At 43.8% G+C, this 27305-nt stretch overlaps 1 protein-coding gene and 1 long non-coding RNA gene across 9 annotated transcripts in view; both read left to right on the top strand.

Annotated features, from left to right (window-relative positions):
• LOC134009869 (uncharacterized) overlaps positions 1 to 27305 on the top strand; it is a 636131-nt gene that overhangs the window by 306003 nt on the left and 302823 nt on the right. The gene's annotated exons all lie outside the window — the stretch shown is intronic.
• Positions 1 to 27305, top strand: part of nrxn2b (neurexin 2b) — a 532900-nt gene that overhangs the window by 249666 nt on the left and 255929 nt on the right. For 4 of the 8 annotated variants that reach the window (XM_062449591.1, XM_062449590.1, XM_062449586.1 and 1 more), the window contains 6 exons: positions 462 to 485; positions 9927 to 10088; positions 15650 to 16097; positions 17286 to 17669; positions 19604 to 19807; positions 23441 to 23467. In XM_062449591.1, coding sequence (XP_062305575.1) covers positions 462 to 485; positions 9927 to 10088; positions 15650 to 16097; positions 17286 to 17669; positions 19604 to 19807; positions 23441 to 23467 — 1249 coding nt within the window. The remainder of the gene's footprint in view (positions 1 to 461; positions 486 to 9926; positions 10089 to 15649; positions 16098 to 17285; positions 17670 to 19603; positions 19808 to 23440; positions 23468 to 27305) is intronic. The other 4 variants (XM_062449592.1, XM_062449588.1, XM_062449587.1 and 1 more) reach the window with 3 other exon arrangements.

Genomic DNA, 27305 nt, shown 5'->3' with positions numbered 1-27305 from the left:
TTGCTAACTCTTGTCTTTTTACTAACCAAAAGCTTCAGAGTTCTCCGATTTATAATTTTTTTTTCTTTGTGATTTTTGTTATCCTTTACCTCTTGATTTGAACAACTAACATTGTGTCATTCACGGAATGTGAGTCATCTGTTGTTTTCCTACTTAACTTGCGTACTTACGTACTAACAATTACAATGGTATTGTTTTATTTTTGGATAACCCTTTAATACAAAAAACAAACCTTTCGAATTACTTTCTTTATTTCTTTATTTGGATGATTTGTATGATATTGACAGAAAAAAGAGAACTTTTTGAGAACCTTCAAGGATTGGTTGGTTTAATATCGCCTTCTACTCTATGACTCCTTTTTTAATTTCTTTTTTTGCAAAAGGCGAAATCTGAAGTGTCCGATATCGAGTTATGGTTTGTCATTATTTTTTTCTTTCTCCTCCCCTTGTTTTCTCCTGAAGCACGCAGGCATTGGACACGCTATGGTAAACAAACTGCATTATATGGTAGATATCATTCTAATTGTCTTATACTTTGGTTTGCCCTGGGTTTTCCGTTTCCTCTTTCTATCCTGTTTGCTTATACTGAAAAAAACAAACCGCCATCGATTTCAAGGTAGCTGAAAAACTCACCTCTCTATTTGTCTTTACTTTTACCTCTTTCCTGTTAATGCTTTCTACCATCCAATACTCCCCCTTTCCTGATATCCAAGAACGTTTTCACTGAACGAGGTCTGCCCTAATTATCAATAAATTGCAATTTTAAATGTTTATTTTGTTACTTTGATTTTCCCCTTTTTATTTACGTATTTTTCCTCAAACACTATCCGTATGAAGAAATAAAGAATCCTTCCATAAAGTAGCAACCTTTCAATTGACTATTGCAAAAAGGACAGCTATTTTCACTTCAGTTAATTTGTTTTGTACCCTCTAATTTGTTTTCTTTGAAGAACCTTACAAAGTGAACGTACACAGCAGACTCCATAAACAGAGAAACACCCCTGCTGTAGCCCCAGTGGCAGTCAGTAAAAACAGGTTAAACTGAGTTTCCATTCTGCTACATTACTCTAGAGTACATTTTTGTCAAGTTTAGCTAATAGGTTGGATCACTCAATATTGAGCTAGGTCTAGCACAAAATATGCCTGATAAAGCAGGATTGATACAATCAGCACTATAAAAATATTGAAGCAAAAAGGCAGACATTTTGGTTTTCTGTCACTGGGAGTCTGAGTGACCCAAGTCTATTCTACCCACTCTAATGTTCACTGAGTTAGAGGATGCATTTACACTTCCTGATTTAGTGTTTGGCCGAGCTGTAAAGGAGGCTTCAATTGAGGGCCTTATCCCATTAGAGGCTGCACACTGATTTATGGGCGAGAGAAAGCAGCCCACAGCCTCATACCTCTGTTTAATTCAGTGCTATTGTGTGAGGATATTGCTCCCTGTCCACCGTTATTTTGGTGTGTAGCTGGAATGTATAGAGGAAGATGACTTAGATGAAGCTATTTGAAAAGGTTGGCATATACATACATATTAACGTTGGGTTGTTTATTTATAAAAACATACCCTAAAGATCTTCAAGCTTGTACAAATACTTCATATGAACTCAGTACACCAATAACATAAAATAATTACTAGTGAAATTATAAAATGTTCACACATTTAAATGAACTTCAATTTGCTCGGACATAATTGTCAAGAACATAAGCTTGGACTTCCTAATAATTCAATTTGATCCTTAGTAATACGATTTTTACTTCCTGTCACTGGACTGGAGAGGCGGTAGCGGCTTATTCCTCTGTTGCCTGGCTCGTGTTGTGGGGATATCTCTTGGAGTGTCTGGACTGTGTCCGATCGACTGTCTCCATCATAACTAACACTAACTCTATACCTATTAGTTTACTGGCCTCACTCCCTGCATGAAGGACTTGACTCCCTTAGCTTTCTGTTTTTCTTTTTGATATATAGATTACATTGAGCATATATGTTTATGTATATATTATGGCTAACATATATACATACATATATCAATTGTCCTAATGATCAATATGGCCATATAACTGGTTAGCCACTCCTGTTACTTTAGGTAGGTTTTGATTTTATTTATTTTTTACTGACAAAAATAACTTACTAAAACAAATAATGACCTCACTTTATACAAAAAAAAGAAGAATAAAAGGAAAAAATAAGAGGGGAAAACAGTTTTCATTTCCTAGGTGAATAGAGGTTTGAAGCATCCATAAAACAGAGAGTAATCCACCGTGGCATTGCAGCAGGAGAGGAAACGTGCTGAACTTCTGAAGAACAATCAGGACATGGCCACGGATGACGATCAAGTTTTCCACAACGGCTCATAATCACACTGTAGTCACACGAGAAGCCATTGATACTGTAGATGCATACAAATATATTAGACAGAAAGTAAAAATCATGGCATGTAGTAGATTTGATTTTGTTGGGTAAAACACAAACGTCTATTCACAGTTGAAAATGGATGCTCAGTTTCTCCCCTTACGTTTTCGAATTCTTTAAAACCCTCTCATTTCCCCTCTCAGTTCATTTGTAGTTTTCCAAAAAATCCCATCCTGACATTCTCTCTTCCTTCTGCACCCTGTTGGCATGATCCTATTGGCTAGCATTTCTGTCATCCGCATCTGTCGCCCAGTTATCTGCCACTCTAGCCCAGCGCGTGCCTGACTTGCACACGTGTCTAAATGGGTCATTTCCTTCATTGTTGCTGTTCCTGTCCTAACACCCAACTTAACCTCGTAGTGGTTTTCATTTTCCATTAGTTTTGTGTTGTGATGGACTCCTTAGCAATCTCCTTGACCCGTCATTGTCACTTCCTGTCAAGTGTTTTCTTTGGGTCTTTGTTTGATTGTGTGTTGCTTCGTGTTTGTCTGTTAAAGCACTCATCTCCATTCATTCCAACCATTCAGTCAAGTAAGTGCATGGCCTGTGTTTCACCTTAGCCTGGATGGAATCATTTTGTTTCTTCTTAACTAAAACAAACCCTTGTCACGTAACAAATAACATTTAGTCCAAATCTGGATCTGGTTTTGAACAAATCAAATTACAGAGGACTTTTAAAGAATCCTCCAATTGTTTTTCCTACTACTACTACTAAATTGACTAAAAAAAGTGTTACTAATACTACTGTTTGAATCAAACCTTTGTTGTAATTGTACTAACAACCATTTTTGTGTCTGACTCTCCCTTACTTACTAAATTACTAACCGATTTCGTTCACCCTCCAACCTAACTCCCTAACTTAACTTTGCCCAGCGCTTACGACATCTCCCCTTCTCTCCCCCCATATCCTTCTAACATTTGGGAATGATGTCAAATAAGTACTCTGCCACCCCCCTCGCGTTCCTCCTGTTCTTACTAACTCAGGGTCATAGACTACTTGAAGGGCATCACTGGGAATAACCTTCTGAGCTAAATTCTCCTTGTTCATGGCTGAAGAATTCAGAAGCAGGATCTCACTCTCATGCCTTGCGTCCAGTCATTCCTAGCAGTCCAGCTGCCAGACACCTGACAGAGGATTCCTATCTGCTGAACAGATAACCTCTCCCTCTGCTCTCAAACTGTTTCCAAATGATCAAAAGCATGTCAGAGGGTGTGTTCTTCCGCAATACGACTTTGTATGGCTGTCAACCCTTGCTCTAAAAATGTGGTGGATTTATTATGAAAACTAACTGTTCTTGACAATACTCTATGAATTTGTTGTATGTGTGATTTTTTTTGTCTTCTAGCATCCAATGGTAAGTACTAAAAACTAATCTGATTGTAAGTTCTTCTGTAGAAACTACAGAGATTTCATAGAAATGCATTCAGTGACAGGTAAGTGGTGTGCAGACAAGGTAAGAGTATTTTGTTTCCTCAGAGCAGTGAACTTTCAGTATTTATGCGATGCAGTACGTTGAAACATTTGCCACCACAAAATGTTTGGTATACTGGGTACATCTCCTTCACGGGTTAAATGTGTGACAGTAACAGTTTTGAAGTCATGTATGCATAAATGAGTAAGGAGGTATTTAATCAGAGATTTAAGAGATCGTTTTTTTGTCTTTAGTGCAGAGGGTTACGGTCCATTTAGAGAACTGGTGACAAAAGGTTGACACTAGGAGCAGGAAGGACTCACACACTGTCACAGCTTTGATAGAGGCTGAGCGTGAGCTTCCAGGAACATGCTACTCTCCAACTCTCGCTATTGTTCCATTTCCTCCCTGTTAAGGGACTAGAGTGAATATAAGCTGTCACAAGAGCCATGCTTTGATACTCGCCCTAGTTCCACTCTCAAAGAGAGCCTGCCTAGCTTCACTTTGATGCACTTCCTCATGCAAGCTGCTCCCCCTCTCTCTCCCTTCCTCACGAGTTTCCTGATATGGTGCTTGTTCAGGAGCCTGAGCCATGCCAGACCGCAGGAAAATCAATAACAACAGTAGGAGTGGTAAATTTGCTTCATCCAGCAGTATCTGTGTGTGTGAGTGTGTGTGTCTATGTGTGTGTGTGTGAGTGTGTGTGTTGAGGGTTCCCCTAGCTGTCCCCTCTCGCCCAGACCTCTGATGACATGATGAGAGGGTATCCTCTCGATGGAGACTTTTCGCCAGTGAGACTTCAAGTCACAGAGCCTTGCATGGTCAATGAGCCGGTGACATGCTTAGCCAAGCACACCACAGGGCCCTGCTATTAGAGCATCAACACAGGGCCACACTCAGTCTGCCTGGCTCTGCAGTCCCAAAAACAACAGTGGATGAAATATGTTGGAGGGGAACGGCTTGTCTTTCTTCAGTTGACGATCCTAGGAAGTATTTTATTCAGGTGAAAAGGTTTTAATAAGTTGTCTGAAATAGGCCAATTGGGAGAAAGAAGTGGATTATAAAGGCTATCTGTCTGCCATGTCATAAAGTCGATCAGTCAAAGCTCTTTATACAACGTTCATTGCAAGTTGTGAGCCGGCAATTTTTTCTTGAGATCCCAAAAAGAAACTATTTGAGAATGTCATTTCAGTCAGCGTGATTAAAAGCACTGTGGAACTGAGGAGGAAGCATCACAAAATGGTGCTCATCACCGTTGGTTTGCCTCTTGTATTCCAGTAAGTCTGTCCTTTGATTTCAGGAAAGGCACTCACACGTTTTATAGGGGAACGATTTGATCATGTAATAGGAATCCGTTATATGGTGCATATTCTATTGCCGGTGGGTATGAGAAGCCCCAATGGAACACAGATGATTTGGCACAAGAGGGAGTGGGCTGTCAGAGCACATTTAATGTAAATAAAGGGGATGCTGATATGGCTATGAGTTCAATACATCAATGTGAAATAATTATCTTTATAGGTGACAAGGCAATCCATATTCCCTCCTATTTATTACTTTGGTCCAGTCCTTTGACAAGAAGATGGAAACTTAACAAAATACCCCAACACATTTGCAGTGTCATCCAGAAGAATACTGGTTAATGTTTAATATTTCATTGTCAGCTGACGTTGAAAATGTGCTCTAATCTCTTCTGGCAGTATCGAATGTGAATTCTTGTAAACAGAAAGTAAGAGGGAAACACATATTTCCTGTCTGCTTTATACACATTTGTTTTATGTTACTAGCTGAAATACACACACTTTGCTGTCAAAGTGAAAGCGGGCAATTTACTGCAATCCCACATTCAAGGCATCTGACTTGATTACAGTTGCAAGCTGCACACAGCCAAAATCTCCAGCTATATAATAACATATTCCAGATGGGAAGTATTACCCTGCACTTTAAAGATCACGCACTGTACATAATAACGCAATACGTTAACTTGTCAATCACATTTTCTTTCAAATCAGACTTATGGAGTCAACTTAACATTGCAATAGGAGTTGATGAAATATTTCACCTCTCACATCGACTGCCTTCCTGCTAGTCAATCCCAGCAAAAAGTGTCAGATTGATAATTATATTGAAAAATATATTGACAGATTGTCAATATATTTTATTAGTAACTGTCTGGTGACAGTTGTGGTGGTCTATCTTTAAATTTAACACTGCACGATGAGGATGTCTGCTCTTGCTCATGTACCATGAAAGGACTCTCTTCAATTCAGTCATTGTGAAAAAAAGTGTGTTACATTTTAGGTGTACTTTACATTAAGTTATAGTGAAATGGCTTATGGATTTCACAATAATAGTGTATACCTGGTTCTGGGAAAGAGTGTACTTAGTCTTTGTAATCTTTAAGATGATGCCACTCTACGTGTTCAAGGAAGAATATAGTATGTTTGCCAATGTTGATAAGATCTGGACACAATCTGTCAATGTTGACTTTTGGAGAAGAGCTTTTGAAAGTGTCAATAGAGCTTACTCTACAAAGCCAATCTTTCTGTTTCTCTGCCCATAGACCTGTTCACTGTGTTAGCAACGTGGGATTACCTTGTAGCCGACATTGGTCTAGGAGCATCTGAAATCTTGGATGGATTGTGCATTTGATTCAGTCGGACTCTTTGGAGTGTCAGAAGTCAGAGTAAAGGAACAGTTATCTCGACAGCCTTGCCTCATTCCTAGCCATGTTCAAATGGAGCCAGTCCTTTGTAAATGTTTCTGTCATGTGTGGTCAGTCGAGGACAGCCATCGCATAGAACAGGTTGCATGGCGACCCAACACCAGGTCCATATAAAACCCAACTGATTGTAGCACATTTTCTTAACACAACACACTCCCAGTGTTTGAGAAAGGTGTGTGAGAAACCAAAACAAAATCTAAAAAAACGAATTGAAGGCACATTTGTGTTTGTAATATTAAAGAAAGAATCTGCATTGCAGGTAAATGTTTGGGGTTGTTGTCGTTCTAGGTCTGTGTGGCTACTGATTTAGGGGAAACAGAGAACCAGGGACTTTCAGCTGGCGGCCTGTGATGTCATCATCACCCATCGGTCTCCTCTGGCCAGTGTCTGATGATGCAAGCACAGGCAACATAAAGTTATAATGAAGTACAAGAGACGCAGTCTGGCTGAAGCAATGACTTGCTAGCAGAATATGGAATTATTCCCGTCTTCTCAATGAGAGCCCGTTTCCGAAGGGTTTGCTAAAGTCCAATAGTAATTTGAACTACATCAGTAATCAAGTGAGCTGTAAGGATTCCCATAACTTGGTTGACTTTTCTCACGTTATTAATGTCTTGTGTTTCTATCTGTGAAAGTATGAAATGAATGAAGTGAGCTTATCTGATGTAAAGGGGCTCAAATCGCTGGGATGGAATAATGGAAAAAAGGGAGGTGGATAAGTGGAGAGAGGAGAGGGAGAACAAGGGACAGCCAAAGACTAATCTCTCATTTTCCCTCTTTCAGCTGGAATCCTCACAGGTGTCTGGCAGCTGGCTGACTCTGGTCCATTAATGACCCAGTAATGATGCTAAATGCTGGACCCCATGCCAGACTAAAGCTGGCAGCGGCTACACTGTATCAACTTACCCAACCATACAACCCATAGCAACATACAAAAATGGGCTGGAAACCAATCCCAGGCTAAAAGCTCCTCGTAGTGTATTTCGTTACCTTCACAAGCTGCATGTAGAGAACAAGGAAATATACGTAGGTCTCCGGTCTTATGGAATTAAGGTGCTTAATCCGTCCACATTAACCATGAGGAGGTTGGATCCTTCCAAGGGTTTTTAACTTTGCAACAAAAAAAGAACCCCTCTAGTTGATTTCTTGGATGGCTTGGAACCATTTGGCGTGGTGCGGATATATTCGGAACAGTAAGGACCACCCCCCCATCCCTCGCCGGCGGTCCCACTCTTCTCCCATACGACACCATCCCCACTCACCTCCCGGCAAAGAAATGAACTTCCACTGGACATACCGAGACACCTGCCCCAAGAATAATCCTTATTCTGAGAATAACTACTACCACAGGAATGTGTCCTCTGTCATGTGTCATGTGTCCTCTTAGCCAATCAAACCAGGCCTTCATGAACTCGTCTCACCCAAGTAGTGACAGCAGACATAAAAATGGGTTGCCCTATTCAGGGAAGTACGAAGAGATTTAAACGAGAAATAAGAAACACAAGTCGAGGACTCGGTTAGGAAAAGACCTTTGGAGTGCAGTTGTCAAGGTTACCTTCAGGTACTTTTGGGAGCGACAGCACTGTTTTGAGTTTCTTTTATACATTTGTGGCCATCATTGAAGTAGGATATGTGTCAACGAGTTTTAATTAGTGAATTGTTAAGTGTGAAGTATGTTCTCCAGTGATTGTGTCAAATTAAAGTGAGAAATTAAGATTTGAAGTGATATTTGAAAACAAATATCCCTTGTAAAAGTTAGAGTGCCCTTTAATCACTAAGCAGTTATTTAGACTCATAATCCTGGAGTGAAGATCAAATTCTATTGAATTTGACCGCTCCTGAAAGTATATCCTTATGGTCAGGAAACCTGCTTCATGCTATTGTGAAATAACATTCTATTTTGTAAGCACCAAACACAGTCATATTTGTATAGTGTGTGGTACAGTCTTACGCAAAATAGCAGATGTCTAATTAACGATTGGACAGCATTGTAGCTAGCCCAGCCAGGACCATTAGTATAATTACCTCATAAATTAGTATCTGACTACAAATTCAGATCCAAATCAAGTCAGTTGGCAGAACAATGCTGTATTTCCAAACAACTCACCACAAACCCAGTCACAATATAACTCAATTACCCCAAACCCATCATTATTAGAAAATGCTTTGATGGTAAAAAAAAGTCCCTACCTTAATGATTAGGATTCTTCAAGGGCAGGCGTTCAATTATAAACACCTCATCAAAGTTGGTTAGAGGAAAATTGAGTATTTCTATCCCATTTTGCGCCACATTATAACTTCAATCGGACATATTTCATGTTTAATTTAATTCCCCTCCTGGGAAGTCTCTGTGCTGAGGCAGAGTGTGGTGTTACATGTTAAACACTCCCTGTTCCTATCTTGGCAGGTCTGGTGTTACATGTTAAAGGCCCCCCTCTCATCACAACTGCAGTATAATCAAATTAAGGTCAATTCACAATAGCCTTTTAGTTGGTGCCTTAGCAATACTAATGATAAGTCATTTACCACCTTTTATGTTTACGAAGAGACTGCGCATTCACATTTGGCGCCTCGACAAAAAAACCTGACAAAAATCTCCCTCGAAATGCCTGAGGGAGACTTTAATACACACGCTTGTCACTTCTGTTTCGCAAAAGAAAACAAAGTATAGTTGTCTCAAATCACAGTCGGTGCTATCACCCTCCATCTCCTACTAGTGATGCGTTTGATTCTGCTTCCTCTCTGTTAGTGATCAAAGACATAACGCACACTTGTAACCTCTCACCAAAGACATTACTCTGGGCAATTAAATATTAAAGGAAGCTATTTTTACACCAGATACGTTGATTGAGCTTATTTTCAACCGGGAAAAGTGTCAGTGTAGTCCTTTTCAACATTTTATTGTCTCTCTCAAAGAAATACTACCAGTTATGTTTTTCTTTAGGAGGTTTAATACAAAGAGATTGCATAGTTTTATAAAGCAATGTATTTAAAGATTAGGCGAACACATTTGTTCACTACTTTATGGTAGTATATACAGTACATGATAAAGAACAAACCTCCTCTACAACTAAAAGCTGGGCCTGGTTTATACATTTGATACAAACAGTGCTGGCCGAGGGGCAAACCCTAGCAACTGCACTCCAGAGTAACTCCTATCCGAGTATTAACCGTTAAACGCAACCGAAACAAATTGAAAGGACACAGCCCTGCCTACCGCCAGTGTTTAATCCAACTTCTTCCTTTCCTCTCCTCCTCCATCTTCTACTCTCTTCCTCCCTCTTCTGCTCTCTTCCTTCCTCCTTTTTTTTTCTTGTCCTTTTCTCCGTATCCCTGTCCTATCTCTCCCTATCTCTGTTGGGCAATGCCTATGACAGGTGACAATATCAGTGGATGGTATATTGACCACCACTGGTTACACCCAGGAGGACTACACCATGCTGGGCTCGGACGACTTCTTCTACATAGGAGGGAGTCCCAACACTGCTGACCTGCCCGGATCCCCTGTCAGCAACAACTTCATGGGCTGTCTAAAAGACGTGAGTGGGCTCATAGGAGTGCATCTCTCTCTCTCTCTCTCTCTCTCTCTCTCTCTCTCTCTCTCTCTCTCTCTCTCTCTCTCTCTCTCTCTCTCTCTCTCTCTCTCTCTCTCTCTCTCTCTCTCTCTCTCTCTCTCTCTCTCTGTCTCTGTCTCTCTTTCTCTCTTACACACACAAACACAAACATCCATGCCCACATTCACACACACACACACAGAGCCAGACTGCGCACACAAGTGCAGCCATGTAAATAAACATGAGAGCATCCAGACAGGTGCACATGTGCAGAGGCGCACACAAAGGCAAGGGACATACAGTACAACAAACAGGAGTCAAAACACGGAGACGAGCAAACAGCGATCGTCCCACACTGATGTCATATTCCATAGCGTGGGCCGCTGCGGGAGAGTGTGGGAGGCGTCGGACAGGCTGTCAGATTAATCATGAGCCCTCTCCTAATGTTTTTGCTTCCTCCTGCCTCGACTGCTAGACTAAACATGCTACGCTGCTGTACACACACACCACAGCAAGGGACGGGAAAACAACAACCACACACTGACACACACATGCACAAAGACCTATTTTTAATACGCGTCACTACGGGATGTTAGCAAGGGAGTGTGACATTCTGCGTGCTTCTGTCACGCAATTGTCATTATTTCCATAAATGCTACGAGACATCCTAAACAGATACACGATGTATCGTACATCCTGTTTAAAACGAATGCTTAACATTTTGCTTGTAGTATTCGAGATGTTGTCCCCTTTCTCGCTCGCTCACTCTCTCTTTTCTTTTCTCTCAGAATTACACGTACATACACACGCACACACACACCCAGAAAAGCACACCGACTCCATTGAAGATACAATGAACCCATTGTCCTTTAGTAGAAAGTTAGCATGAGAACTCTGAACATTATGCATTTTCTCCAGGGGGGAAGCTAATTTGGTCATCAGTCTGAGGAAGTAAACAAATACATTTGCTAATAGCAGGGGGAAAACCAAGTCCCAATATTTTGTATGAAATTGCTTTTCTTTACCTAGGCTTCAAGCCACAACTTAACAAGCTGACAAGAGCACTAGTCTGATTACAACATTACATTTTTGTTCGGGTACTGAATTTTAGGGAGAAATGGCAGTGAATCACTACATTCCCTTATAAAGGTTGGCTGATTGAATAAGTAATTACTTTTTCAACCGTTTTAATGAATGATATAGTTATCGCTCCATCTCAAGTTTAATTAATGCTTTTATGATTACAATTTAATTATTTGGTATTGGGGGAAAAAAAGATCCCAAATGTATATCCTCTCAAGGCACCTCACTCAAAACTGAGGACGGAAAGAAAGAGAAAGTAAGAAAGAGAGTGAAACAATGGCAGAGAGCAAGAGAAAAATAAGACCAAAATAGGGGGACAGATATAGAGAGAAAGACAGAGAGAGAAACAGATAGACATGTGAAAATAGCATGGGATGCCATAGCTGCTTAAGTGAGAAAAGTGGAAGTGGGAGATGGGATTGCATGAGTGATAATCTAACAGAAAAATGAAGTGAAAGAATCGACATAAGAACAAACGGATAATGTGACAAGTTAAGGGGTTGCCTTTGGGAGAGAAAAAATGGTTGTGAAATTGCTTTTAATGCAGTGTGAACAGGAGGATGATCAGAAACGGGGCAATAGCTCAAATATCATTTTTATTGAATTGTTTTGAATCTATAACTGTCAGGATAAACCAGACCTGGGCGTGACAGTAACATTGCAACCGAATCTGAAAAGAATTCTATTGTATTTTTTGGTTGAACATGGTTGAATTCAGCTCCAAAACCAACTTTCGAATATAGTAAAAAAAAAATACATAAACACATGAAAAAAAGGTGTCAGGACTAGTTTTTCAGGGTGTAGACATCAGGTTCTGGATTTTGACGCTACAACACAGGCAGCTTCAGTGGATACACTCACTACACACCGAACAATTAACTTTTACTCAGTAGAAACAGCTGTGTTTACACAGTATACACTGCAGCAGACAGTATGCATACAAATCCACTTGTTTGGGAAATGCTACTTTTCAAATCACTTCAAACTGACAGTCAGGTTCACAACCATCTGCTATTGTCCCATTTTCTCTACGGATCACATCTCTCTCCTGGGAAATGGGTTATGGGTCAGAGTGGGAATCCCTACTTCAAAATGTTATCATAGTATGTCACCCTGACATTTTGGCATACTGTACTGTATTAGCCATACAATGTTATGAGACATGATAAATCTTTAGTTTAGCCATTATGGTTTGGTATATAGACAAAAATACTTTAGCTAGACCGAGAGTAAAGATATAAATTGATAGACACATATGAAGTGAGAGAGAGATATTTGTTGTGGTACTTGTGTGTTGGGGAGCTGGAACGTGTGTGTGTGGCTTCCTGGACCCAAACAACCTACAGTGGGTACAGTAGCAAAAGATTGAGTGAGAAGGAGACCTGGGGGGGGGGGGGGGTTGTGCCTTCAAAGACTTTTGAATTGATATACACTTCAAAACAAACACATTCTTATCGTTTATAATACAGAAATGGTAATACAGGACATGCTGACCTGTATCTGTTTGCTTCTGTGTTCATAAATGTGCTCTGTGTGCTGGGATGTGTTTGTTCTATTCATGTGTGTGTATGTGTGTGTTTCGTTGCCTCTGAATCTGTGTGCTTTTGTGTTTGTGTGAGAAATCATATCACGCCATCCTCACTCTCTCCAGTGTCATTCACAATTGTTCTCTTTCTCCCCCTTTTCACCATCTGTGCCCTCTCTGCCACCTTTCCTCCTCTCTACTTGTGACCTTGATGTCCCCCTCTTTCTCACCCTCCTTTTCTCCCTTTCTCCCTCCCTCCTATTCTCCGGGCGTTTGTGTAATTAAGTCCACGCCAGTGTTGTTGGAACGCCAGCTTTACCATCCTGACAGCCAAATTAAAAATTGATTTCTTCGACTGATTCTGCACACTAGTCCCTTCCCTTCCCCCTCTCCTCCCTCTCTTTCTCCTCCTTCGTCTTGTACCCTTCATCTCTCACCCACCGCCATCCGAGCCTATTTCTGCAGCGTCTTGCGTCAATGATAAAACTTCACCTTACAATGATGATAGAATCTTCTTAACTTTCTGTAATCTGACAGACAACATTGTGTGCATGTGTCTGTGCGTGTTTGTGTGTGTGTGTGTGTGTGTGTGTGCGTGCGTGTGTGTACTTGTGCGAGAGACTGTAAGACTGCTCAAAATCAACTTAGCCAGTCAGCTTTTACAGATTTCCATAAATAATATTTATGATAGGATGATTTCTGTGAAATATTTGAAGGGGACAATAGCAACAAACTAAACTCTCTTGCCTAAGCTCACACACACACATTGCTATAGCACACACTCGCACCCCGGAGCATCAGCAAAAAGTGATTATGTCTGGAGTTTCTCAATGACAAAATAAATCAATCTAGTCACCCGGCAGCAGGGAAAGCAGTCCAGCGATAGCAAACTCATCAGAACACTAAAAAGCATAAGCCAATACACATGTCATCTCTACAAACATCCTGGTGGCTTGAACGCCCACTAAACTTAGAAACAGAAAACCATAGTTTCTCTCTTTTTTTTTTAAATCGTAAATCATTAAATCCCACCAGATCTTATATCTGAAGTAAGACTCTTTCAACTTGGTTCATTCATTTCATAAGCTTTCTTGCGCTTTAAATGCAGATCCTGGCCTGGGTTGAAAAGTCAGTGCTGTTATATGTATAATACATGGCCCTGCTTGCAAAAGTCTACACCTTTCCACGCTAAGTAAAAAGATGAATTGAAATGCCTTTTCTTTGGAACTGGAAAATTTCCTGGAGTGTCGTGAGTGAGTCAGATGAGGTTGCAGTCTAACTGCATTGTTGAATACAGGTTTCTATATCGCTTTTCTATAGCCCAGATTCACACTGTCTGGGTTCTCTGTGACACAATGCCAGCATTTAGCCCTTTCAGGCTGCTGTTTTCCGAGATGCACAACCACATCTCCTCTGCCTTCTCATCCACCACCGTTCCTGTTCCTCCCTTTATTCCCTGTCTTCCCTTGTCCTCCATCTCTCTTTTCTCTTTCCCTCATCCTAACTCTCCTCCTGCCTGTCTTTATAATGAACTTCTCAGTTCTCCTCCCTTACTTTAAGGTCTCCGACCATTGTCACACACACCCCTTCTTTCCATTCATTTTTGGTCTTTAACATCCCCCTCTCTTCTCGTCACACTCCTCCTTAGCCTTCTGTTTCTTTTGGGGCCTCATGGCTCACACGTCATCTCTCACCTCCCTCCTTCCTTCTTTTTATCTCCCTTCTCTCTTTCTCTCCTCACTGCATGTGCCGTCTCCTCTCCCCGTCCTCTTCTTGTCTGTCTGTCTGTCTGTCTGTTTCTCTCAGTCTCACACTCTCTATCTATCACCAACCCTCCCTCGCACTGTATCACCCCAAGTAGCTCAAACTGGTTGCCAGAGGGGAGTTAGCACGGATAATTAGCAGCACTAATCCTTGCTAATGACAAGACTGTGGGGTCCACACGCAGTAGCACGCGACACCTCAGGACTTACCCCAGTTAGCCCATCCCGCGGCTGCTACAGAGAGAGAGGCTGAGGGAGTCTGCAGGAAAAGGAGTTCACACAGTCCTGAAATAGTAATTTTTGGAATGGATATGTAGAGGATAAGGAAGACTTCCACTTTTCTCATAACGACACTTTAAAACGGAACATTCTCAGAGCTCAAAGAACTTGATTGTGTGACGTTTTTTCGTAGAGCTATAGCACAGAGAAATTGGAATGCAGCAACAACAAAAAAAAGAACGAAAAAAAAGTATGTAATTTCTTTGCGTTTGGCTTGAAACTGCATGTGCTTCCAGGGCACTAGTCAGAACATGAATGTGTGCCTCCTTCCATGGATGTCTGTGTGTTGCCCGTGTGCGAGCGTGTAACCCACGTGTGTGTGTGTTTGTGTCTGTCTGTGTGTGTGTGTGTGTGTGTGCGTGACGGGCTCTGGGATGTGAGAAGCCACTTGGCTCCTCCGTTCTCGCCCGCCGTCTAAGAGGTGCTCTCACACTTTCCAGCTATTTCACAGTGTGCCATCTCTCCCAGGCTAGCGCCATTTCCTTGATGACAGCCATCACTATAGTCTATGGACCTGACAGAAATAAAGCGAGAGAAAAGGGGGAAGTGAGACGGCATAATAAAACTCGTCTATCTTTTAGCACCTAATACATTCTAAACGCATGGTCGCAACCACACACACGTATACACGTGCAATAGTTTGAGTTGTAACAATAGCCTTACGTCTTATTAGGGTCTGTCAGGAACGGTTGCATTCGTCCTCAGGCAGGATCTGGTGAGGTCCCATGTCTACTGCCTGTCTCACAGGCTTTGAAAGTAGCTTTCACAAAAATAACCCACAGATGTCCACATGCACATCTAAATTTGTTTTATTCCCCAAAAGTCACGTGAAATGTCTAAGACCTAATGGGGAACGTGTTTAACACCGGCAACCATCTCCTCCCTCCGTTCCCCAGGTGGTGTACAAAAACAACGACTTCAAGCTGGAGCTCTCGCGGCTCGCCATCATGCGCGACGCCAAAATCAGTCTGTACGGCGACCTGGTGTTCCGCTGCGAGGACGTGGCAGCCCTCGACCCCGTGACCTTCGAGACGCCCGAGTCGTACATCGCCCTGCCCAAGTGGCACACCAAGAAGACGGGCTCCATCTCCTTCGACTTCAAAACCACCGAGCCCAGCGGCCTGCTGCTCTTCAGCCACGGGCGTCCCCAGGGTCCTAAAGAGCAGCTCCCGCAGCGGCCTAGTCGCGAGCTGAAGACGGACTACTTTGCTATGGAGTTGCTGGACGGGTATCTGTACTTGCTGATGGACATGGGCTCTGGGAGTATCAAGCTGAAGACCAGCAACAAGAAGGTCAACGACGGGGATTGGTGCCACGTGGACTTCCAGAGAGAGGGAAGGAAAGGTGAGAATCTTGTGCCGTTAGCTGCTTGGTTAACTTTAAGGTGGTCGTAGATGCTTTAAGGTAGATATTTATGGACTGGTTATTGGTTATCAGTGTGGGTGTGTGCGTGCGTGTGTGTGGGGCGGGCGGGCGTTGAGGTGTACGTGCTGTCGGTTTGTAAGTGTGCTGCAGGTGACCTGCATGCGTGTGGCAGGGGGAGGGGGATGTTTATGAACTGCAGGTGTGTAAGTGTTTCGCAGTGTACCTGTGTGCATGCGAGTGTGTGTGTGTGTGTCAGCGACTGATAAGTAACACAGAGGTGGGAGAGCTCCTCATACGTCATCCCTAATCCCCAGCACCGATCCATAGTGGGGCAGGGGATCACATTCCCGCCTCTGCAGTAATTGCCTTTTAATAGACAATTAAGAGGACGTCGTACATCACTGGAAGGTGCAGGGAGAGGAGCATTTGTGTGCCTCACTCTATGCAGATTCAGCTCTGCTTCTCACACTTCAGCCAATTATATATAGACACACAACCAGACAAACAAAAGCACACCTACCTACACACACAAACACAGAAACGTATTCAATTACAGAGACACACTTACACAGCTGAGAGCCGGTCTATCAAGTCGACTTGTTAGCAAACTTACTGGGAATAATGATGTGATTTGAGTCCCGTGCTCACACGTGTGCGCACACACACACACACACACACTCTTACACGATGCACACAAACTCAATGCAAAAAGCTGAGCATTGCACCATCAACTATTTTAATCTTCTCTCCTTCTCTCTCTCTCCCTCTTGATCTCTCTCCTTTTCTCACCTTGCCTCTTCTCCCTTCCCTCCTCCTCCTCCCTTCCATCCTCCTCCACTCATCCCTCCACCTGGCTCCCCCTCCTCTGCTTCCATTCCCTCCTCCCCCACCTCCCCCTCCCTCCCTCCCTCGCTTCCCTCCTCCCCATTCTCCCCCTCCCTCCCTCCCTCGCTTCCCTCCTCCCCATTCTCCCCCTTCTCCCCCTCCTACTACTCCACCCATCCCTCCCCTTCAACTTCCTCCCCTCCCTCCCCTCCGCCTACCTTCCCTCCTCCGCCTCCTCTCCCTCTTCCCCCCCACCCCCCCCCCACCCCTACCCCTCACCTTCCTCCCCCTCCCCCGCCTCCCTTCCCTCCTCGCCCTCCTCCTCTCCCCCCTCCCCACCAGGCTCCATCTCGGTGAACAGCCGCAGCATCCCCTTCAACTCCAACGAGGGCAGCGAGATCCTGGACCTGGACAGCGACATGTTCCTGGGTGGGCTCCCCGAGGCACGCGGCGACCTGGTGCTGTCCCCGGAGGTTTGGACCGCCTTGCTCAACTACGGCTACGTGGGCTGCGTGCGCGACCTCTTCATCGACGGCAAGAGCCGCGACGTGCGGCGCCTAGCCGAGATCCAGAGCTCTCCGGGCGTGAGCAGCTTCTGCACGCGGGAGCCCCAGAAGAGGTGCAGCGGCGCCCCCTGTGGGAATGGAGGCCTGTGCAAGGAGGGCTGGAACAGATACATCTGCGATTGCACCGGCACGGGCTACCTGGGTACCAACTGTGAAATAGGTGAGCATTCGTTTAGTTGCAGCCTTTGTGGTTGAGAGACTGAAATCACATTGAGCACCAAGCAGCAGGTGAGGAATTCCCCTCGGTCACAATGCAGCCCCAAATAATTAGCCTAACAACGTTGTGCGTCGGCCCTTTGAATAAAGGTACATCTCACACTTTTTGCTACAAGATGGTCAATAGCTCTACAAAGGCAGACAATAAATGAAAAAATGGTCATCTCGACACACGCCGTGCTCCTTTAAACCTCTACGCAGCTGCTGTCAAAAAGAGAGTTAGCTTTTCTCGTCGAGCCGTCCGTTTTCGAGCTCGGAGCTGGGTGGCATTTAGGCTTGTCTTGGCAGGGGTTAACCACACACAGACACACAGAGTGAACTGCTGGACGACTGGCATAGCATTTCGGGCCGAGCGCCCGAGGCTTACTCGCACCATCTGGGGCAGTCGCGCACTTCTCCAGGTGGCCCGGCCCGTTTTCTGCCTTGTCCTGGCGACGCCACGTAGCTCGCTAGCTCGCTAGCTCCCTAACGTCTGGTCCCCCTAATGAGACCGGAGGGGTGGTGTGACATCGCCAGGGGGGGAAGCCGTGACGCACTTCCTTTGAGCTGGAGGAGAGGAGGGAGAGACTGCGGAGGGGCAGAGTGTTTGGCTCAAGCAGAGATCATTAGAAAGAGAGAACAGAAGTTAGAAAAGAGAGAGAGAGAAAGAGAGAGAGAGAGAGAGAGAGAGAGAGAGAGAGAGAGAGAGAGAGAGAGAGAGAGAGAGAGAGAGAGAGAGAGAGAGAGGCTGTGTTTAGAGGGGGAAGAGCCATAGAGATGCATTATGAACATGTAATGAGAGACAGAGAATGAGAGATAGAGATAGGAGAGAGGGGGGGGGGACAGGGTCTGTTTGGAGAGAGGGAGAAGAGACACATTACAAACATAGGTTGCGAAAGAAAGAAGGGTAGAGCACGGGGTTCTGAGGGAGGAGAGAGACATTATAAAGACAGATTGAGAGAGACTGAGAACACAAAAGATTGCAAGAACCATTGTAGAAATCCATATAAACGTGGATTTTTGCATGTGTTTGTTTTTGCGAACAGCCCCGTCATGAGACATCTGGATAACAAACAGTCTACATCTCTGCAGTCCTCCACTGCCACCTAGTGTGGTTGTATATGATGCAGGACTATTCCTTATGACATCACATTCTCAGATGCATTGTGTTGTTTCATTCAGCCATGAAGACGGTCATTACTGTTACTGGACATTTAGCTTATATGTGAACGACGTTAAGCCAAACTAATTGTAGTCCACATTTTATCATGGAATATTCCATGGTAGTTAGATTTGCTGAATCTCATTCCTCATCCTGAATATTATCATTATTTTTCGTCACGCCACATTATTGAGGACAACCTTGGATTTGTCTCTGTACAACCCACACATACAGACACACAAACGCACACAAGGGTGGAAACCATGGCTCAAAACCAGTTGTATAACCTAAATATTAAGGGTCGTGTCCGGATGAGAGGAGTCCCCATGGCAACTGGTGACACGCATCTTACCACACAACCAAAATAATGTTGATGCAGCATCTTAGTGGTCACCCCAGTTTGTTTCCTGCAGTAGTTAATTCCTGTTTAGAAATCCATCCTCTGTGAGTGCGTTTGTGCCGCTGACGAGACTGTCATTCTACTGTATCAGATCTCTGTGTGTCTGTTTCACTGTACTTCTCAGTTCTAACTCGATGATGTACGTCTGTGTCTGTGTGTGTGTGTGTGTGTCTTTGTATGTGTGTCTTTATGTGTGTGTTTGTGTGTGTGTGCACTAATGCACATGTGTCTCTGGGTGTACGGGTATATGCTCGCGTGCATGTCTATGCGTGCGTGTCTTTATGTATGTACGCGTGTGCGGGGCCCACCCCCCTCCTCCCCCTCTCCCCCCAAACAGAGGCGACCGTGCTGAGCTACGACGGCAGCATGTACCTGAAGATCATCATGCCGGGCACCATGCACACGGAGGCCGAGGACGTGGCGCTGCGCTTCATGTCCCAGCGGGCCTACGGCCTCCTCGCCGCCACCACCTCCAAGGAGTCCGCCGACACGCTCCGCCTGGAGCTGGATGGGGGAAAGGTCAAGCTGACCGTCAACCTAGGTACGACCCCCACCCCCCCCCCTCTCCCCTCCTTCATCCCCTCCTTCCTCCCGTCCCCCTCCTGCCCCTGCGGAAGCCCTCGCACCGAACGCCCCTTTTTTGTGGTCTCCCTGTGACCCTCCCCCGCCCCCCCCGCCCCATGCTCATTATCTATGAGCATGATCCTCAACCCTTCCTGATTCGCTCGTGTCTCGGTCTGCTATCCTGTCTGGTGGCCACTAGGTGGAGCTGCTACTCCTGTACTCCTGTTGCAGCCCTGCGCCCCAGTCTGGGCTTGTTTACCCAGGGGATGTAAACTGTCCAACCTGGTGATCAACTTTGGTTGTTCACCCTGTCTACCAGGAGGGGGTGCCAGAGAAGCGTTAAGGATTTCGAACTCCAAAACTCACATTAGAGGGCATCATAGTTTAGTGGTTGTGTCGAGATAGGAACAGTTAGTAAAGTCAAGTTTATAAAAATGTGAAAGGATATCTGTTAACAATGATGCACTGGCACAATGAAAGAATATACACTGACATATTCTTCAGAATCTCTGACATGACAAATATTTTTAACAGTTCATGCTAATGCTACCTATTATAAACATGTTATTACATTTACATTACATTTAGTCATTTAGCAGACACCTTATATCCAGAGCGACTTACAGTAATTACAGGGGAATTCCCCCGAGGCAAGTCTGGGCACGGCTGAGAATCAAACCAGCAACCTTCTGATTAATAGCCCGATTCCCTAACCGCTCAGCCATTTGACCCCCACTGATGTTATCAATGTAAAACTTTATGCCTGACTAATCACAAAATAATATTAGGTCTTAGGAAGTGTAGATTGGAGTAGGGACTCCTAGTAGACAGGTGTGTGACTTGAATACTACCAGAGGTTGGGTGGAGTACAGGACTGTGTGACGTGGTGGGACAGGGGACGTTTTCCTCTGAGCATACCATCCTTCATCCTCTCATCTCTTTTTCTCTGTCTCCCAATCTTTTGCTGTCCGTGTCACATCTCTCTCTCTCTCTCTCTCTCTCTCTCTCTCTCTCTCTCTCTCTCTCTCTCTCTCTCTCTCTCTCTCTCTCTCTCTCTATCTCTCTACCAGTATTGTGCTCTCTCTTGCTCTCTCACTCTCTCTGTCTTCATCTCTTATTCTCTTTATCTCTCTCTATCCCTTTCTCTCTCTCCCTCCCCCCCCCCCTCTCTCTCTCTCTCTCTCTCTCTCTCTCTCTCTCTCTTCACCTCTTATTCTCTCTCATTCTCATTCCTCTCTCACCTGGCCAAGGCTCAGAAGATGGAACTTTTCATCCCTTCAATGGCCTCTATGTCTGCGGCCCTCGGATCAGACAGTCAGAGAGACCGGCTCACTGCCAGCCTTGTCCCTTAGCAACACAAACACCACACTCACACACACACACACACACACACACACACACACACACAAACAAACACACATGCACTCAAACACACACACACACGCACAGCCTCCAGGAATCTGAGGCAGGGCACACACACACCATGCACACGGATGCCTCCAAACAAACCGAGATCCAAACCCATCATTTATCTTAGTTAATAAGGCTGAATTCGAATCCATAGTTCTAATTCTCTCAAGCAAGTCAGATATCCGTTTACCAAAACACCTTCTTTCACTCCTACGTATCTTCCTTCCAAATGACTCAAAATCAAATGATACCTAGAGGGGCAGTCCTGTGATCTGAGTTTTTTTCCATAATGTTTGCAAGGCAATTAATGAAAGACATTAGAATCCGTGGGATATCTTTAATATCTGCGCATCCCTAATCCCTTGTTAGGATTTATTAAACTCAAGTCTTAAATCAATGTGAAAGAGCATTCAGGGACACAATTAGCAGCAATTAGTGATCAGTTATGGTAATCATCTGATCAATACGGGCTAATTCGACAGATTACGAAGATGTCTATTTGACTCATTCAAACACACACCCTGACATAGCTCAGTAGATAGAGCACTTGCCTGCAGCCCAAGAGCTTACAGGTTTAGATGATCCCTGTATTGTACGTCACTTTGGATAAAAGCATCAGCTAAAATGAGTTTGACATAACACGATACTGTAAGCATGACTCAAATCTGCCTACTCGCATTGCTACTGTATGGGGCCTTGCTTGTTTATGTATTGCACACAAAACACAAGCAAGCACTGTTCTCAATGCATTTTTAATCACACATAAACTTCACTTCAAAAAGTGGGGGACAACCTCACAAATCTCATCGATGTATTCAAGCTTCACACGTCCGAAATGGAAAAACAAACATTCCACATAATTTCTTGGCTCACTCACACACGCACACACACTCTCACACACACACACACACACACACACACCTATGTTGGCATTTTCTACCCCTTTTCAAAGCGTATGCTTATTTATCCTTCCGTGTGGATCAAAAAGCATCAGGCGTGTGTAAGCCTACAGGAAGGGCACTGTCTAAACACGCCTGCAACTTTGATGCTTTTCCATCCATGAAGAGAGGCACGTAAATGAGCGATACGGAGAGGACCGCATCAGTGAGTCCGGTCCCTGGCTGTTTGCGTCCACTATTCTGTAGCGGTTGACAGCTCGAGACTACACCACGGCCACGGCCACCTGCACATGAAGCACTCAACCACTAGGTGGAAGAGAAGCCCCAATAATCTCATTTACTGTAAAAGGAATAAATACGTCAAACTATCTCAATGAAAAAGGTGAATTTTGGTGTCAAGTGGTCTTCTCATCCAGGTGCCCATGTGTGCAAATGGCAGATAGTGGCTGATGTGTGCAGATCACCCTTTTCCTACCGTTGCTGCTTTTGGTTTTCACCCCCCAAAGAATTACACAAGGCAAGCTGTTTCCAATTCATGATAAATTATACTTTGTATTGCTTACTCAAGAAGCCATTACTGGGTGTCTTTTTCCACACAATTTACTCCTTCAGTTCGAAACGCTACCGTGTCTTGCGCTGTAGCGAATAGGGATTATGAAAGCACTGAATAACGCACGTTTTCCCTACTGTATGCTATGATCTTGAATTTGTTACCCCAATGTTGAGCTGGGAAGCAATAGGACTGATTGGTTTGTTCTAATCCTGAATGCCATATTGAAAGCAGTCCCGTAATGTACAATGGTGGATTTTGTTCCATATCCTGAATGCTTTGTTGTCTTTTTCCATAGTGCATTGTGGACGTAAACTGTCCCGTGGGAAAAAAGACGTGTCTAATCCATTTCCACTACCATCTTAACTCTTTTGTAGCTCAGTGTTTGTGGCAGTTCTTACTCTGCCTTGATGCACAGAACAGTAGTTTACAGTCAAAATGTATTCGGTTTTTACTTGTCTTTTTTTTCTAAAGATTGAATGAATTTAGCTTGCCTTCTGTAGTGTTCTGGGCGTGGCGTGGGTGGGTTTGGGGACCGAGGGATGAGACGGAGGTGTGGGAAAAAGGAAAAGGGTGATACTGACTCGCTGCTTGTCCCCGGATGGTGGCCCCCAGAGATTTGCTTGGTTGTCTGCAGAATTTACCTTGAAGGATGTAAAATGTCTCTCTCTCTCTCTCCTTTTCCTCTCTCTCTCTATCTCTCTCTCTCTCTTTTGATTTGATCTCACCATCTCGCTCTCTCCCCTGCCAGATTGTATCAGGATAGACTGTAATCTCAGTAAGTGGTTCTATGCATTTTTACAATTACTTATTTTTGACTGTCTCGACGTGACTGTGATATGTACCTTCTCCACCTCGCTTCCTGCTCCTCCCTCTCCCCTCATGTCATAGACGTGACAGTTATGTCATTATGTCTTCCTGTTCTTTTCTCCATCCATTTCCAAGCCTCAATATATATCATTTGAGTTATTTTCGATTAAACTATTATTCCTGTGTGATATTACCGGCCGTTAAGTTTCAAATGTGTTTTTCATCCCCCTATGATTTTGAAAATAAATGATTTCCCCACCTGTTAAAATTCTGTGATTATAGAATGATTTTTTTCATATTCCTTTTTGCTCTTCATTTCACAATTGTCGGCTGTTTCTTTGTTTTCAGTAACTTCCCATTTCCATTTCCAATTTCCTTTTTTGTTTCTCCATCTTCACCTTCCCAATGATAGGTATATTCACCTTGTTTCAGGATGCTTATATGACTGTTTAGGAAATCCTTTTTTTCCATAGTTGACAGAGCCCACAGGTGCAGGTGTTATGTGTGCTATTTTATGTGGGACATTGTTGTCTAGACAGTTAATTGCTTTCCCAAACTAGGGCACAGCACCTGTTGAGATGAGAGAGTTCTAGAAAATCTTCAGTCAGTCAGCAAATGTGACCGAATCACTTCAAACTGTTATGTATCTCAAGTGATGATAGTAGGAGAAACCTGCTGCGTGTGTGTGTGCGCGAGTGTGTTTTGTCGGAATTTGCGATCCTGATTGTGTATATGTGTGTATCTTTGACTGTATGTGTGGCTGCATGATTGACCTATTTGCATTATGTACCTGGTGTGCCGTACAATGGACTTGTGAAAGTATAACTTGTTTTGACACTTTGTCGCGCAGTAAAGAGAATGCCAAGGTAAGACGTGGAGAGCTATTGTGTCTTGTTCCACTGGTGTGACACATACACATTCCTGGGCAGTGCAACCATTCAAACACAAGGTGTCACTATAGCATCTGTAATCCATTGTGTAAAGAGTAGAAGAAGAAATGATTACGCCACCAGAGGGCACACACAGCTTTTAGAAGGCAGTAAAGTCAGCGTCCTGATTCTGTTGCATTACTTTTACGTAGCATGCATTGTGGATGGATGAAAGCAATGAAGCAGTTGAGCAAAACTTCTATAGCGTAAAGTTTATACATAGTTGATGATACATTCTATGCTATTTCATTATTGCACGTTCACAATTTGAAATACTGCCAGAGAACCATCTATACAAGCCTCAGGGCTTATCTTGTTATGTACCGTGCACAGGAGTTGCCCATTTGAGTTTAACTACTTTTGGATGCAATTGGGTGTGATCCGTGTTGTCAAGTTGGTCGATGGCTGCTAACACTTGGCTGGGAACGCTGTTGTGTGATTTGATGGGATGAGCGCCAGACAAAGACTGTCGTTCCTGTCAGATGAGGTCCGGACTGTTAGATGTTGTCTGGGACAGACACGCGGTCGTGACCTTCGAAGCGCCCGCTCGGTACTGCTGTACCGGGGGGCGAGATGAGACGTGTGCGGACGTTTTGGCGTGCGTGTCGCTTCCTGATGCTTCCTCCTACTGATGTCACACCCTTTGGCCCCCCTCCACCTGTGAACGCTTAGAGAAACGCGCGCACAAATGGAGACACGCACGCAAACAGAATCGTACCCACAGACGCAAACATACATTCGACCGAACGCTTTTCCACACACAAACACGCGCATGGTCTCCTGACAGGCTCCATCGTCTAAGGTGCCACCTGCACACTGCAACACTTCCATGTGTCACTGAGCCTGGTCAGGATGACACATGGCCCTACAGCTAATAGGTAATCCTATGTAAGGGGTGTAAATCCGTGGAACGCACTCCTCAAGTACAGTTAGGTCCATAAATATTTGGACATTGACACAATTTTCATCATTTTGGCTCTGTATACCACCACAATGGATTTGAAATGAAACAATCAAGATGTGCTTTAAGTGCAGACTTTCAGCTTTAATTTCAGGGTATTTACATCCAAATCAGGTAAACGGTGTACGAATTACAACACATTTTATATGTGGCCCCCCCCTTTTTAAGGGACCAAAAATAATTGGACAAACTAACATAATCATAAATCTAATCTTTTAATACTTGGTTGCAAATCCTTTGCAGTCAATGACAGCCTGAAGTCTGGAACCCATAAACATCACCAGACGCTGGGTTTCGTCCCTGGTGATGCTCTGCCAGGCCTCTACTGCAACTGTCTTCAGTTTCTGCTTGTTCTTGGGGCATTTTCCCTTCAGTTTTGTCTTTAGCAAGTGAAATGAATGCTCAATTGGATTTAGGTCAGGTGATTGACTTGGCCATTGCAGAACATTCCACTTCTTTGCCTTAAAAAACTCTTTGGTTGCTTTCGCAGTATGCTTCGGGTCATTGTCCATCTGCATTGTGAAGCGCCGTCCTATGAGTTCTGAAGCATTTGGCTGAATCTGAGCAGATAATATTGCCAGAAACACTTCAGAATTCATCCTACTGCTTTTGTCAGCAGTCACATCATCGATAAATACAAGGGAACCAGTTCCATTGGCAGCCATACATGCCCACGCCATAACACTACCTCCACCATGCTTCACTGATGAGGTGGTATGCTTTGGATCATGAGCAGTTCCTTCCCTTCTCCATGCTCTTCTCTTCCCATCATTCTGGTACAAGTTGATCTTGGTCTCATCTGTCCATAGGATGTTGTTCCAGAACTGTACAGGGTCTTTTAGATGTTTTTTGGCAAACTCTAATCTGGTCTTCCTGTTTTTGAGACTCACCAATGGTTCACATCTTGTGGTGAACCCTCTGTATTTACTCTGGTGAAGTCTTCTCTTAATTTTTGACTTTGACACAGATACGCCTACCTCCTGGAGAGTGTTCTTGATCTGGCCAACTGTTGTGAAGGGGTTTTTCTTCACCAGGGAAAGAATTCTTCTGTCATCCACCACAGTTGTTTTCCGTGGTCTTCCAGGTCTTTTGGTGTTGCTGAGCTCACCAGTGCGTTCTTTCTTTTTAAGAATGTACCAAACAGTTGATTTGGCCACACCTAATGTTTTTGCTATCTCTCTGATAGGTTTGTTTTGATTTTTCAGCCTAACGATGGCTTGCTTCACTGATGGTGACAGCTGTTTGGACTTATATTGAGAGTTGACAGCAACAGATTCCAAACACAAATACCATACTTGAAATGAACTCTAGACATTTTATCTGCTCCTTGTCAATGAAATAACGAACTCCCATGAGGGAATAACATACACCTGGCCATGGAACAGCTGAGCAGCCAATTGTCCAATTACTTTTGGTCCCTTAAAAAGGGGGGGGGGCACGTATAAAATGTATTGTAATTCCTACACCGTTCACCTGATTTGGATGTAAATACCCTGAAATTAAAGCTGAAAGTCTGCACTTAAAGCACATCTTGATTGTTTAATTTCAAATCCATTGTGGTGGTATACAGAGCCAAAATGATGAAAATTGTGTCAATGTCCAAATATTTATGGACCTAACTGTATATAACAGGCCACCTGGGTCAATGAAGAGCTAGATTTTCGTTGGCCTTGCTGGTAGTGGTTGCTCTTGGAAAGTCAAAGGTGACGTGTTCGAGCCCAGCGAGTGGTGAACATCGGTCCGTAGACCTTGTGACAGAGCGTGGCCAGGTCCGTTACATACCTGTCACACCGACACAGTCAGCATGTACAGACAAGTCAGAGGATTCACTGCCTATTTGAATGAGCTCATTCCGTGTGTTTATTCATTTGTTTGTTCATGATTCACATGCCATTGCAGTTCTGTAATGTTGTTAT

Source organism: Osmerus eperlanus, chromosome 23, assembly GCF_963692335.1.
Source record: "Osmerus eperlanus chromosome 23, fOsmEpe2.1, whole genome shotgun sequence".
In the NCBI taxonomy this organism is placed as follows: domain Eukaryota; kingdom Metazoa; phylum Chordata; class Actinopteri; order Osmeriformes; family Osmeridae; genus Osmerus; species Osmerus eperlanus.
The sequence above is the reverse complement of the archived record's forward strand: the minus strand, read 5'-3'. Positions and strand labels throughout refer to the sequence as shown.